We start from the raw sequence: 15,172 nt of genomic DNA on the forward strand, positions 1-15,172 counted from the left end.
CACCAATTATATTAATCAATACACTGCCAGGGACACAGCAGGTAAGGGATATGGAAACTTAGCAGCAAACATTGGCCCAACAAGTGAAAATCCCTTCACCAATACAATTTCTAATCAATCTTTTAACTACTCAAAAGAATCTGTGTTTAGACAGTTTAGAACATCTCCTGCCTCTCACAGTTGGGAGGCTCTGAACAATCACATGTGGCCGGAAAAACCTATTCAGGCAGGCTAGAGGATTTCCAAAGGAGTTTGTAGGTTGAAACACTGTCACACCCAGGAATTATTAACTGGAGCTGTAAGCTAACTCGTTTTTCAGAGAGGTAGTCGGGGACAGCCCCTCGTAAAGTCAGAGGTGTAGGTGAAAGCACAAAGCAGAAAGTAGGCAGACTCTGGTTTTGGGGGTATATGCTCGAGAATTTCCAGGGGGACTCCTGAAGCTCGATCCCGCCTTTGCGTATGCCGAGCCTCCTTCCTCATGACCTTTGTCATGGGCGGAGTTCCTCACGCTGTGATAGAATTCCAGTTGAGCTATTCCAGATCCTGAAAGATGATGCTGTGGAAAGTGCTGCACTCAATATGCAATATGTACTCAATATGCAATATGCCGGCTCCCGGCATGTTGGGCTGCCATCTATGGGGTCGCACAGAGTCGGACACGACTGACGCGACTTAGCAGCAGCAGCAGCAGAGAGGGATTGGAGACTCCTATTCAGATTTACCGACTGAATCAATTTCAATAAATTGGATAATAAAGTATTTTAGAGACCCTTACATATTGTAAAAATGTGCATTCATTCACTTTAATTGTATTATAACATAGATGACTTATAGATAACAAAGAACATTAAGATATTGGTTTTATGTGAGTTAATCCATATACTTCACTCAAAGCTGTTGAGTTATATTTTTCATATATCATGATTTAAAGCAAATTCCTGTGATGAAGATGGTGATGATGACTATACTAGTTGGCTTTTGAATATTTTCAAGAATTTTATAGTAATATAATTATGTTTGTTTATGTGCTCAGTTGATCAGTTGTGTTCAACTCTTTGTGACCCCACTGACTGTAGCCTGCCAGGTTCCATGGAATTTTCCAGGCAAGAATACTAGAGTGGGTTGCCATTTCTTACTCCAGGGGATCTTCCCAACTCAGGGATTGAACCTGTGTCTCTTGCATCTCCTGCATTGGCAGGCGGATTCTTTACCAACTCTGCCACCTGGGAAGTCCATGAATGTTATACAGGGCAACAAAAGAATCATACATCAACCAATGTTCACACATATTAGAAAAAAAGAAATTCCTGTCACAGTGGAGGCTAAGAACTAGAATCATAACGTTTTTTTCAGCTGGAAAAATTTAATAAATGGTTACCACAATCTATAATACTTCTTATTGACTTTGACTTCAACATAATCCCTGTATTGAAAAACTCAGTTTCCTGTTGATACAGAGGCTATATGAGTAACTAAAATACAATGGAACAAATACTATAATAAAAAAATTCATAAAATGCTATGGGAATGCAGGATGAGAGAGACAAATGTTCCTCTTGAGGATGGGGAAGGATTCAGAAAATCTTCACAACAAAGATATACTCAATCTGGGTCTTCAAGGGCAAGCAGGGAGTTGTATTAACAAGAGGGCAGAAGGGCACCAAAGCAAAATGTACAGTGATTGGAAAGGTATGAGGAGATGGGAAAGACCATGAGTATTAAGACAACTGGGAGTAAGCAAAGTTACTAGAAGAGAGAGTATTTTTAAGGAGTAGATTTAAAAGGGTTAGGAACGACCTTGTGATGTTTGAGCATTTTGTTGGTGCTCAATTAATATTTAGTGCTGATGAAAAAGATAAAAGAATTAAACTGGAAGGACTGAGACTTCATAAAATGTTTGAAGCAGGGAAATGACTGGCTTATACTGCATTTTAAATGGATCAGAGAGGCAAAGAGTGGAAAATAGGAGGATGCTAGAAAGAAGCCAACCCACTCCAGTACTCTTGCCTGACAAATCCCATGAACGGAGGAGCCTGGTAGGTTGCACTCCATGGGGTCACTAGGAGTCGGACACGACTGAGCGACTTCACTTTCACTTTCATGCATTGGAGAAGGAAATGGCAACCCACTCCAGTGTTCTTGCCTGGAGAATCCCAGGGACAGGGGAGCCTGGTGAGCTGCAGTCTATGGGGTCGCACAGAGTCAGACACGACTGAAGCGACTTAGCAGCAGCAGCAGCAGAAAGAAGCCAGGGCTTCCCAGGTGGTGCTAGTGGTAAAGAATCTGACTGGCTATGCAGGAACTTAAGAGATGTGGGTTCCATCCCTGGGTCAGGAAGATCCCCTGGAGAAGGGCATGGCAAGAGCCTGGTTGGCTATAGTCCGTGGGGTCGTACAGAGTCAGACGCAACTGAAGCAACTTGGCATGCATGCAGAAAGCAGCCTGTTGCAGCTCTTAAGGCAAGAAATGAGGAAGCTGTTATCCCAGAACTGGTTTGTTCAAGGTCTGGAGCTAGTTAGCAGCAAAACTGGCTTCTCTCCCTCTGCTCAAACACTTTTTCTTACCTACAAATGTATTATTCACCACTTAAAACTTGCAATATCTGTAAGAGGATTTCTATTGTAATGGTGCAGTGGTATAATGATGTTAAAGTCGTGGACAGGTCCAACTGGATAATAATATTTCAGCAGGATTTTTGCATTTTGTCAGTTTTAGGGGGATATAATTTGAGCATTGTTATATTAAGGATCAATTTTACTTGCAAGTTGGCAAATCAAAGAAACTTACAGAAGTTGTTGAACTGGTTTTTCTTTAGTTTATTTTTTAAGTTAAGAAAGACATAATTAACTAGATGATTATTTCTCAGATATATTCCTATCTTTACATTTTTCTAGAGATATTCTTTCTCCCATGAAACTCTCTGGCCATAAGGCCAGTGACTACTTTTCTTCTATTCCAACCACTGATGATTACCAACATCCTGTCTCCTGCCCCTCTTCTTCATTTCTCAGTTCTCATCCCTCCTTTCACTTCCCCTTTGTATTATAGCTACCAGCTGTCAAGAAGGTGGATTAGGTCATTTGTCAAATTAGATTTTCCTTTGCCACTCAAATCACTTCCTTAGTATACTGAAACTAAAAATTAATTATGGCTTTGTCTCAAAAAATGTACTTGGACTTATATTTTATCATTTAAAGTTTGGGGTAGCAAGAAACAGGTCTCAATATAAAGGCAAGGCAGTAACTCTGAATCTTCCTCTCCCAATTTCAGTTTCAAGCTGCTTTGAGGTCCTTTAATGGACTGGAACCTGGTGGTCTGGAGTCTGCCAATAAGAAAGTAAAGCAGAGATAAAGAGGCTGATATTCCTTGGTTTATGCAGAAAGCCAATAAAGCCCTGCACGGGGCTTGCTCTGTTCACGAAGGCCTCAGGCGCTCTCTCAATGGGGTAAAAGAGCACAGCGCCTTCTCAAGAGGGTCTTAGATGCCCGGGCAAGAAAGTGAACTCAGCCTCTGCACTCCAGGGGATCAGCCTGAAAAAGAGAGAGAGGGGGAGAGAGAGAGAGAAAGACACGGGGACCAGAGCTCTGATGGAGCAAAGGTGTTTTAATCAACATGGTGTGGGCATATATACTGTCTTACAAGGTAGTTATTCTCAGCAAAGATAAAGATTAAAATTCCAGACTTACAAAACATAGGCGATCCATATTAGACAGAGAGAGTTGTAAACAATCACTTTTACCGTGAGGTTCACAAGAAGGAAGAGGGTATTTATCACCGTATAGACTAATGAAGGAAATGCCTGGATTCCTCAGTCCTGGAGAGGCTTGCCTCTCAATTCCTGAATATTCAGGAATTAATAAGGAACAGAGGATTCCTGACAGATCCAAAACAGCACACAGAAGCCTCCTGTTAAATGCTTCCTGACAAAGCTGTTTTCATTTTCATAATGTATCTGAACACTCTTTAGTTTACTGATAATCAGTCTGTATTGCTCTACCTGAGAAGAACTTACTTGTAAATCTATGCAATTGCAATGGGTTTCTCTATAATTCCTTGCTCTATAGAACTTCTGTCACAATTAATCCTCAGACATTTCCTCTAGGTGCTCAGTCACCTCTGTGGCCCAAAGGAACAATGTCTCTTTTTCTTTGAAGCTGAATAATTCAGTTTCTCATTTCACTAGAAATATTTTATTCAGACTATATATCAACTTTTTTTAAAAAACTTAAGCCAAATTTAATGGAAATCCAACCACTTATATTTCCTTGGGCCTCCTGCCCAGATTCCCCTAGATCTCGACCTAGGAAATGCACTAGTGCCCCTAAGACTCCAAGTCTTGAATAAAAACAGCTCAAATAAAAACTTCAGGCTTATCACTTAAAAGCAATGAGATCCAGATAACAGGAGAACTCACTGTTCTGAGGAGTTCTAAGAAGCCAGTGGGGCTCAGTGGACTCATACTCATGTGGAGTGCCAGTCAGGGAAGATTCCAGGTATCTTCTGGTGGGTTATTGCTTGTATCTTGCCAACTATACCATGCATGTGAATGAAAAAGTTAATCAATAGTACATCTAAGAAAGAAATGGAAAACTTTATTCAAGCCAACCTGAGGATTATAACCTTGGGAACAACCTTTCAGAAAGTTCTAAGGACTGTTCTGCTTATTAGAGATCAAAACACCATTATATAAGTTTTTGAGACAAAGAGTTTTAGGTCAAAAACATATTGACAGTTTACACATGCCAGTACAAGCAAGTGGTGGGTCATCACACCTCCTTACCAGATTGAGAAGGAAGGTTATCTCCCAGGGAGGCCTGATTAATGCAGATACACAATATTGAACACACTGAAGGGGAGAGAAGAGGCCCAAGTGGGCAGAGAAAAATTTTATGTTTAAATTCTTCTTGTCTGGCTATAAAATAGGAATTTTATTTCATCATACCTCATTTTGTAGACAATCTGATTCCTCACACCTACAGCTAAAGATACATTAGAACCATACTGGTGGGGAAAACCTCATGGTCTTTCCATTAGGAAAGGAGGCTCAGATTGGAGATTCCTGTATTGCTTTGACTGATGAGAATAGGCTAGTCTAACAGGGAAGAATGCTTAGGGCTGCATCCTAGACCTCAAGCAACTCTGTAATATTAAGGGTGAAATAGCAAATGGTGGAACCTCTCAAGCCCCCTGCAAAACAAATGAGATATCCTTCCTGTGTTCCTCTCTCCCATCATTCTTTGCACAGTGTTGTACCAAATCCAGTCTCTCAAGGACCATTTTCCACAAGCAAATAATGAATGCATTTGGGCCTCAGTGTAGCTCTATAAATCTTACTAGGTAGCAGTACCCCATCTATGCATCATACCATCGGTGATCCTCTGCTTAGAAAGCAAAAAAGAACAAAATATAAGCTTGAAAATTTACAGCTTTCTCTGCCAGACATATTTTTCCAAATATCCACTGGTAAATGACCAACTCAAAATATTGATTGACAAAGAAGGGAAAAATATCACATTCCCATAACTGCAGTTTACATTTAGTGAACCATCAAAATGGGTGTGGGATAAATAGCACCATTTTTCTAAAAATTTAAACAAAGTTCAGTTCTGAAATGCGGTCCTCCCGTGCTATCAGTAGGTGATCAGTTCCAGGACCCCCACCGATACCAAAATCCTTGAATGCTCAAGTTTCTTATATAAAATAGCAGAGCATTTGCATATAACCTACAAAATCCTCTTGTATACTTTAAATCATCTCAGTTATTTATTATACTTAATACAATGTATGAAAATAGTTTTCAAAACATGGGAAATTCAAGTTTTGCCTTTTGGAAGTTTCTGAATTTTTTTTCTAAAATTTTCTATGCATAGTCAATTGAATCCATGTAGAATCTGGATAGAAGACCAGCTGTACCTAAAACAGAATAGTATTAATACAGTTATCCTATGAAGTAATTTTTAATGAAGTGGAACTAATTCAAGTCATGTCTTCTTGGGATAAAAATGGGCAGCAACAAACAAAAAAGGTGGGAGAAAACAAACATGACCTTGGTGTCTCCCTGAAAGTCCATAATCTCCACATCTGTTCTTTTCATCCTCTGGTGATATTACTTTTCTGTTTATTTTGCTATTGTAATTCTAAACACATGTAGTTTCCTGAGAGATTACCCTCTCAAAGTTGGTCTACGCCTGTTCTTTCTTACTTCACAAAAAGTAAAGAAAAAAAAGTGTGCATGTGTCCTATTGGTGGTTTAAACTCTTAGCTGGCACTTCCTCTTTGAACAGTTGCCCTTTGCTCGCACACAAGGGAGATCTCATTTTGTCTGAAACTGGATAAAGTTGAAACAAACCACATATCAACGAGAGGGTATGATGGCTAAGAAGCCCCCGAAACCAGCCCCTCGCAGGATCTTCCAAGAAAGGTCAAAGATTACTGCTCTACCCTTGTACTTTGAAGGTTTTTTATCAGTTAAGCGGTCAGAATACCAGGTAAGTCCACAGATGATCATATTAAGCTAGAAGCTTCTGTCTTAATATAAAATGTATTTTATGGTGACATGATGAAACAAGGGCCTTCTTGTTTCTGCTAGAATTGAACCTTCTTTCCTGAGGTAAGAAATATGATCCCAATTTGCATAATTTAAATACAACATATGGCGTGAACTCATATGTGTGTATATATGAGTATTATGTATAATAAGGTTCTAATGTTAAGTCACTAATGTAAAAAAAATTCCTAAATTTCCAAAAAAGGTATTTAAACATCACAGAAAAGTTTAGCTTAGAAGATGATATGTTTGGTATATATTTTCTCTGCAATGTACTACTATGCTTCCATGATGATATGTACTATTAAGATAAAATTATACTATTCCTGAAATTAAAACCGGCTCCTATTCTGTTTGATTGAAGTTTTCAAATAATGATCAAATTATTTTTTATGACAAACTTTTGAAAAAATTGGGACAATAATAAACTTGACAATGTTTAAGATTCTGTATAGTTAGTTATATGTTCTAAGACACTTTCAAGATATTGATTTTAAAAGATGATACTTAGGGTGCTCTGTGGATAGGTGTACACTAAACTACATAAATACATTCACTCTAAGAAAATTCACAAAGCACTCTGTATTTTTTAAACATAAAAATGAAAACTTTAATTAAAATCAGTGCTTTTGAAATACTAATTGTGGATAATTTGAAATGAATAAGACATAAACACGGAAGTGTCTGTGACTAAAAAAAAAAGAAATAATTAACTTAGGTCAAATTTTATGAAATGTTAACATTAACTGAAGCTAGAAAAAAATTAGGTTTTTGAGAAATGCCTTAAGAAATGTTTAATTATAAAAATATATTTTCTGAGGATTTATTAACGCTTACAGAAAATTTGTGTACGTAAAAATATCTGTAGCAGCACAATCGTATTTCTTGTATACATAATCAGATCATTTAATATTGGAGAGGAAAGACATGGTAATTTGTATTCTGTTATGGGTGTTAAACATGAATTAGTAATATCTGTCAGTTACATGCCAGGAAAGGGGAGTTGGGAAAAAAATTTTTAGATTGTAATTTAAACTTGTCTATTTATTGAAATTTTTCCAAAGACTTTGTAATGACTGTTTCTGGTACTGGGTTCCCTTTAGTGTTTAAAAAGGGCATTCCATTGGTCTGGATAGTAGAAAAAACAAGGATTTTAGAGTGTCAGTAAAACATGTCTTTACCTAATGGTTTTGCCACTTATATTCTGTGACTTTATACAAGTTACTCAATTTCCTTGAGACTAAATTTCCTCAACTATAAAATGGAGAGAATATGACTTACCTCTCAAGGTATAATGCCTGGGATACAGTCAGTGCTTAATCAATTCATTCATTTAAGCAATGTTTATTTTGTGTTTCCTATGCACCAAACATCACACTCAGTTTCAGAGAATATGCATAAAATACAAAACCCCTACCTTTGTGAGGGTTAGGTTAGTCAGAAGTGATGACTCACTTACCCGAATGCCAGTCTAACTTTTCTTAGAAAGCATACTTTGAAACGGAAAGAATAAACTATAGGTGTAAATGTTTTGGAGGAAATCAACTTATGCTTCCAATTGAATTCATAGCAAAGTATCTTTTACTTATACATCAGAGAAAAGAGAGCAAGAGAATGACAGTAATGTCTACTAACAAGGTGGTTTCAAGGATTAAAGGGATAACAAATATAAAACACCTGCCTCATACTAGAGATTAGATTCATTCTCCTTCTATTTTATTATCTATCACATTCTTATTAACATATGAAAATCAGTCTTTAATCCCGCTCAAAGGAGGGCCATGGTGATAATTAGAGTGCTTGAAAACAGAAGCAATGAGAGAAAGTTAAGGAGAATACTGGGATTTCTAGACAAGTGGCAGCAAAGTGCCAAGGAATGTTTGAAAGGGAGGTGAACCAAAGGTATATAGGTCTTCTTTGACAGGGGCACTTTTAAGAATTAAGGAGATTTGCCCTTAAGAAAATGTGCCAACATATACCATTTTAACCGCAATTCCAAGAGGTCCATGAATCCGAGGTCAAGAATCCATAAAAATACATAATTTTTACGGTGAAAATGTGGGAAAATTTACTTAACCCACAACACTAGAATTCTGGATGATTAGATATATTAGGTAATAAAAGCCATTGCTGCTGCTGCTGCTAAGCCGCTTCAGTCGTGTCCGACTCTGTGCGACCCCATAGACAGCAGCCCACCAGGCTCCCGTGTCCCTGGGATCCTCCAGGCAAGAACACTGAAGTGGGTTGCCATTTCCTTCTCCAATGCATGAAAGTGAAAAGTGAAAGTGAAGTAACTCAGTCATTTCCGACTCCCAGCAACCCCATGGACTGCAGCCTACCAGGCTCCTCTGTCCATGCGATTTGCTAGGCAAGAGTACTGGAATGGGTTGCCATTGCCTTCTCTGAATAAAAGCCATTAGGTGCTACAATGAGATACCCATGGCATCACAGCTTTTAGAAATTACAAAATTCTCATTTTTGGGGAACTATTTGAAAATAAGATAGAGTTTGGGTAACATCTCACAGTTTCTTCAAACTGTGATGTGTTCAAATTAAAAAAAATAGTATGTAATATGTCTTCTTATTAGCCTGAACATAGAATATGACCATTAAAATAGCTTCAAAGTAACAATTCTCTCACTAGTCCTCCAACTGCCACTAATTCATTTAGAAAAATTTTAGGACTTGGCTGTGCTCTCAAAAAGTTCTCTATGCTAGTGCTTTCCAAATTTTTAAAGTAACACACTCCTTTCAAGAAAATATTTTGAACATAGATCTCTAACATAAGAATATTAATTTGTTCAGAAATTATCATGTACTCCTGTACTAAGTCCAAAAAATGACTGACTATATGCAAGAAAAGAATTAAGAAAGATGAAATAAATGAAATATAAATAAATATTCTAAAAGTTTCTTCCCCAATGAGATCATCTTACATGCTTCCAGGGTTTAGTGCCACGGTTTGTAGACTACTATACAACGTCCTTCCTTAAGCAAAGAACCTTTATTCACTCAGAAGAGAAAAAAAGGAAGGAACTTTTTATTGGGGACAGGGGATAGAGAGGAACTTTACTGGATTTGCACTGTCACCCATTTTTACTAGTTATATGAGTCAGAAAAGAGTCCTGGGTGCCAGGAGATTTATCAGTCCTCCTGTAGAACTTGGGCAATCCCTCGTATCTTTTCATCTGTTTCCTGTTTTGTAAAATGGACAGTTACTCTCTTGTATAACTGAATGGGTTGCTGTGATGATCGAATGGACTATATGAGTATATTTTCTTGAGGTGTTGACATGGGAGATAGGTTAGGCTCTTAATGTCCTGTCTCTCTGGTCCTTATAGTAATTCTTCTGGGTAGAAATAATTTTATCCACTTCAAGATGGGTGAATTGTTGCTCACAGAGTTTATGTTCAAAGTCCTTCACCATAAAGAACCCAGCTGGGATTTTATTGCAAGGCACTTGACATCATGCTACCTTTCAAACTAAAGTTCTAATTCCATTTATTGGGTTTCTCAAGGTTGGGGATGTCTAATCACTAGATTCTTCATCAAACTGAGCTCAACAGTAAGCTCAGTAGACTTTCAAAAATAATTGCTTAATGAATGAAAATAATAGTCACCTTAAACTCCAAACAAGGTCATCTAATGATAATGAACCTAGTGATAAATTCAAAAGGCCCATTTCTGTATCTTTTCTTCAGCAACTGAACATTTAAGTGACTGCTTAAAATTTAAGTGACTGCTTAAAAATAAGATATTTTGTATTAAATGTATTTAATTCAAAAACAGGTCCTTCAAATTTAATTTTTAAAATATTTATGTTATCTCTGTAGATTTAAATATATACCTATATGTTGGTCATTACAATTGATATTTATAGATGACTTAAATTATACTAGTTTCCAGGAGCACTTCTCAGAAACTAAATCAAGACTATGACCTGCAGGTCTCTGCATATTGAATGTAAATTAGAAGTATTCTTAGGTTTGTGGCTGTGGTTGGTGTTCACAGGGCCCACTGATATTTATAACCTTCCTTTTCCTCCTGGCTGCCTTTTTCTCAACTCAGTGTCTTTTGTTCTTGCTTCTTCCCTCATTTAATAAACCCTCCTTTATCCTTTCTAAAAATCTATATGTTTATTTATCAGTAATGCTCCCATGTATCCCTCATTAACTCTGTGCAATTCATACCATTCTCTCATGACTGAATACCTCTATAATTTTTCTCAGAAGCATAGATGCATGTATGCATGTATATATAGAGGGAATGCAATAAACTTTGACTGCTATTAGTGATTTTAGTTTTTCTATCTTATGGTAGGTTAATACTGATGAGGCTAATTAAGAAGATTAACAGAGTGGTACTACAGGCTTTTCTCTTGTTTTCTTTTCCTCCAGGAATCATAAAATTGGGTTTGGCCTTGATCTTAGATGCCATACTTCAGTAAAAGTACACAACCTGTGATTCAATTCTCTAACCAATATGCCTATATTCCAAACTCCTCCCCACTTCCTCACCCCTGTCCTAGTTCCAAAATATCATGTATCCTTGACTTGCTCCTTGCATTGAGAGACTTCCTATTAGAGCAGAATGTAAAAGCCTTAAAAAGAGATATACGATTTTTTTTTAAAGCTCCACAATAAAACTGAATTGTTTTATTATTTAATCTCAAGTCAATTCTGAGAAAATTCAAGTACTTTTTCAACAGAGTGACAATATACTTTCACAGTGTTTACAGAACACTGGGCTGATCTTAGACTGTATAGGTTAGCAACTTTTGAAACCAAATTTCTCAGTGCAGTTTTCTATCTCTTTACTTACTGCTACTGCTACTGCTAAGTCACTTCAGTCGTGTCCGACTCTGTGCGACCCCATAGACGGCAGCTCACCAGGCTCCCCTCCCTGGGATTCTCCAGGCAAGAACACTGGAGTGGGTTGCCATTTCCCTCTCCAATGCATGAAAGTGAAAAGTGAAAGTGAAGTCGCTCAGTCGTATCGGACTCTTAGCGACCCCATGGAGTGCAGCCTACCAGGCTCCTCCATCCATGGGATTTTCCAGGCAAGAGTACTGGAGTGGGGTGCCATTGCCTTCTCCAATCTCTTTACTTAAGACCGTATGAAAGCATGATTTCATATAGGAATGACAATGAATTTCATTATTCTAGTTTACAAAATATCTTCTTCTTGTACAGAATCCCATTGAAAGAGATCTATTTTAGAGATTTTTAGATGCCACCATTGTCACACACCCATGCAAATTACCATGTGGAAAGAATGTTACTCTTATTAATAAATTCTATCAATATGTGGATTAGACTCAAGGCTAAAACTGTGTTGACACTTTACCCCAGATTTAAGTAGTCTTTATGATTTTTTTTTAATTGATTTGACTGTCTTGGGTCTTAGTTGCAGCATGTGGGATCTTCAATCTTCCTTCGGCATATGGGATTTTTTTTTAGTTGAAGCGTACAAACTCTTAGTTGCTGCATATGAGCTATTAGCTCCCCCACCACGGAATGAACCTCTGCCTATCCCTCTTGGAGACCCTCTGACACATGGCAGGAACAGAGCAGAACATCCTCTCTGTGTGGTAGGCTGAGTTAAGAGATGATGGCAAGGGACTGAGGTGAGGATCCTGTCTCCCAGGCTTAGCTCTTAGATACTCAGTCCTACTCTCTGCAGAGGGGGTAATTCTAGCCGTACCATGCAGGATAGACTGGAGGGCGAATGAAAGCAGCAGAGACACCAGGCAAAGGGTTATTTCAATGCCTTTAACTTTTTTTTTATCCTATGTGAAAATAAGGAAATAAAAGACTTCTGATGGGGGCTGAAATTAAGGTTTATTCTGTTGCCTTATTAAACTGCTTGACTCCAAGATGTGTCAGATATATATTGGCATCTGGATTTCAGACAAGAGGAAGAATCTCTTTGTTCAGTTTTATAATTGCTCCTTTGGGGACTATTTATTGGCTGATAACGTCAATCCTATGCCCTTTGGAATTGTTCTTTTCTCTGGTCATCAGTTATTGGTTGAGGAAGAACCAGCAGGTTCATTACATTATATTATAGCCCACTCTGTGTTGAGAGGTAGGATGAAGAAGAAAGAGCACAAGACTTGGACAGAGAAACTGTGCTCCAAGTTCTATCTCTGCCCCTGATGTAGGTTGCTGCAGGACTACCATCAATTTGTTCAATCCTCACTGTATACACTACTCTTGGAAATGTGACTTTTCTGCTCCTTCCATAAAGAGACTGAGTCTATTTTCCTGCTCCTTGAATCTAGATTAGGTCATGCTTTGATAAATGCGACAAAAGCAGAGAATCAGGCAGTACTTGCACTTTGGGTTTTGCCCTCTCTTGTCCCTGGCCATGGGGTCGCGAACAGTCAGACACTACTGAGCAACTTCCTTTTCACTTTTCACTTTCATGCACTGGAGAAGGAAATGGCAACCCACTCCAGTGTTCTTGCCTGGAGAATCCCAGGGACAGGGGAGCCTGGTGGGCTGCCATCTATGGGGTTGCACAGAGTCGGACACGACTGAAGTGACTTAGCAGCAGTAGCAGCAATCCCTGGGCATTCCTTCTGCTAGCACGTGAACAAGTCTAGGCTGCTGACTGGAAGATGAGACTGCATGGAGTGTGATTCCACTTGTTTCAGTGGGGTGGTTTCTAGCACCAAAAACCAATTCTCTGATTCTCTTGGATATCAACTGGGTATTCAATAATTCAGTTCAATTCTGATACTAATTACCTTCAAATTTAGTGAAGACCCCACAGCTTAATTAAGAGCTGAGTCCCACAAAACTATCTCCTACTTCAACCACTAGCCACAAGTCCCAGATCTCCTGTCCTTCTCACTGACTGGCTATAAATCAGGTTTCCCAGGGCCCTTTCCCAAGATTTGACAATTTACTAGAATGGCTCACAGAAATCAGGAAAAAACTGCTTACATTTACTGAAAAGGGAAACAAATGAACATCTAGATGAAGAGGTCAAGGTCTGGAAGGATCCTAAGCATGTGTTTTACTGTCTCTGTGGAGATGAGGTATACCACCCTTCTGGCATATGGAAGTTTATTAAATCTCATTGTTCAGGAGTTTTTATAAAGCTTAATTTCTTCCCTCTTGGAGGTTGGTAGGTGGGGCTGAAAGCTCCAACCCTCTAATTATTTGTTCTTTTGGTGACTAGACCCATCCTGAAGCTATCTAGGGGTCCCATCCTAAATTACCTCATTAGTAAAAATTCCGATACGACGTAAAGGCGTTCACTAGGAATAACAAAAACACTTCTATTAGGAAATTCCAAGTGTTTTAGGATCTCTATACCAGGAACTTGGGAACAAAGACTAAATATATTTCTATACTAACACACTCAGTCATTTTACAGTCCCAGCCAAGACCCCAAGCAAGTGAATGAGGGCATCCTAGACCATTAAGTCATAGCCAAGTATACCCAGATCCAAAGTATCATCAGTCAGCCACAGGATGAGGAGAAATAGAAAATGCTTGCTGTTTTAGTCCACTAAGTTTTACGGTGGCTTGATATACAGGAAAAGCTAATATAGCACCTTATCAGCCATAAAGACAAAGTGAGAAAATAGTTGTATTAAGACCATGAGAAAGGTGGTTGCTGTAATTCAGAATCAATTTAATCTTGAGCTTTCTGAGAGCCAAGGAAAATTAAAGCAAGATGGGTTATAGTGTTCCCATTATTTGAGAAAATTAAATATATAAATTCTGAAGAGGTGACCAACGTTTTGCTGATCAGAAAAAGGCAAATGCTATGTCATTATTAACGAGATACAAAATACCATAAACACGTAAGAATGTCTTCACATTTATAAGCAAAAGAAAAAAATTCCTCATTTGATTTTGTTACATTGATCCTCCATATAAGTCAAGAAAATCTAACATCTGAAAACCCAGCTTAGTAAACCCTAAAGGAAGGAAAGATCAACATGTTCATAAAACTAATTGGAATTTTTCAAAATATATTTTTGCAAAGAGCTGGGATAAAGGTAAGTGTTTAGATGTGGAAGGATTTTTTTTTTTTTAATTCTTTAACCATTCCCCACCAACTACCACCCTTGCCATTCTTTTGTAATACAGCCACTCTTCATAGAATGTTAAGTTTTCATCTAAATAGCCTTTCACTTGGTTAAGAGCCTTACTAGACTACTTAAATATTTTAAACTTAAAAAAAATTGTGTTCCTATAGAACTCACAATAAAGTGAATATGTTAATTATGAAATGTTAAGCACATGAATGAAATGTGAATTCAAATTTCAGCTTTGATTGTGTTATTTTTATCATTATCAATTGCTCATATTTCCTTGATCTATATATTCTATTTATTGAACCTAAACTATGAGCCATGTACTATGCTATGTGTTTTAATCCATTAAATCTTTTCAACTGTCTTGGAAGGTAGACATTAAATGCTTTATTCTAACCTGATCCTTTGATTACAGGTGCGAGCTTTCATTGAAACTGCACAGAAAGTTGAGTCTTGAATCAATGAGGAAAGTTTTGGAAAATAATGTATTTAAATACAAATCAAATTACAACCCTACTACATGCCACATACTAAAATTTGTAAAGGATTTATTGGAGGAATTAAATGTA

At 37.8% G+C, this 15,172-nt stretch overlaps 1 protein-coding gene across 2 annotated transcripts in view; it reads left to right on the forward strand.

Annotated features, from left to right (window-relative positions):
* Positions 1-6,204: 6,204 nt before the first annotated feature.
* STAP1 (signal transducing adaptor family member 1) overlaps positions 6,205-15,172 on the forward strand; it is a 30,529-nt gene continuing 21,561 nt past the window's right edge. The window contains exon 1 of one of the 2 annotated variants that reach the window (XM_070372476.1): positions 6,205-6,488. In XM_070372476.1, the coding sequence (XP_070228577.1) occupies positions 6,369-6,488 (120 nt within the window). In that variant the 5' untranslated portion in view covers positions 6,205-6,368. The remainder of the gene's footprint in view (positions 6,489-15,172) is intronic. The other variant, XM_005892889.2, reaches the window with a different exon arrangement.

Source organism: Bos mutus, chromosome 6, assembly GCF_027580195.1.
Source record: "Bos mutus isolate GX-2022 chromosome 6, NWIPB_WYAK_1.1, whole genome shotgun sequence".
Classification (NCBI taxonomy): domain Eukaryota; kingdom Metazoa; phylum Chordata; class Mammalia; order Artiodactyla; family Bovidae; genus Bos; species Bos mutus.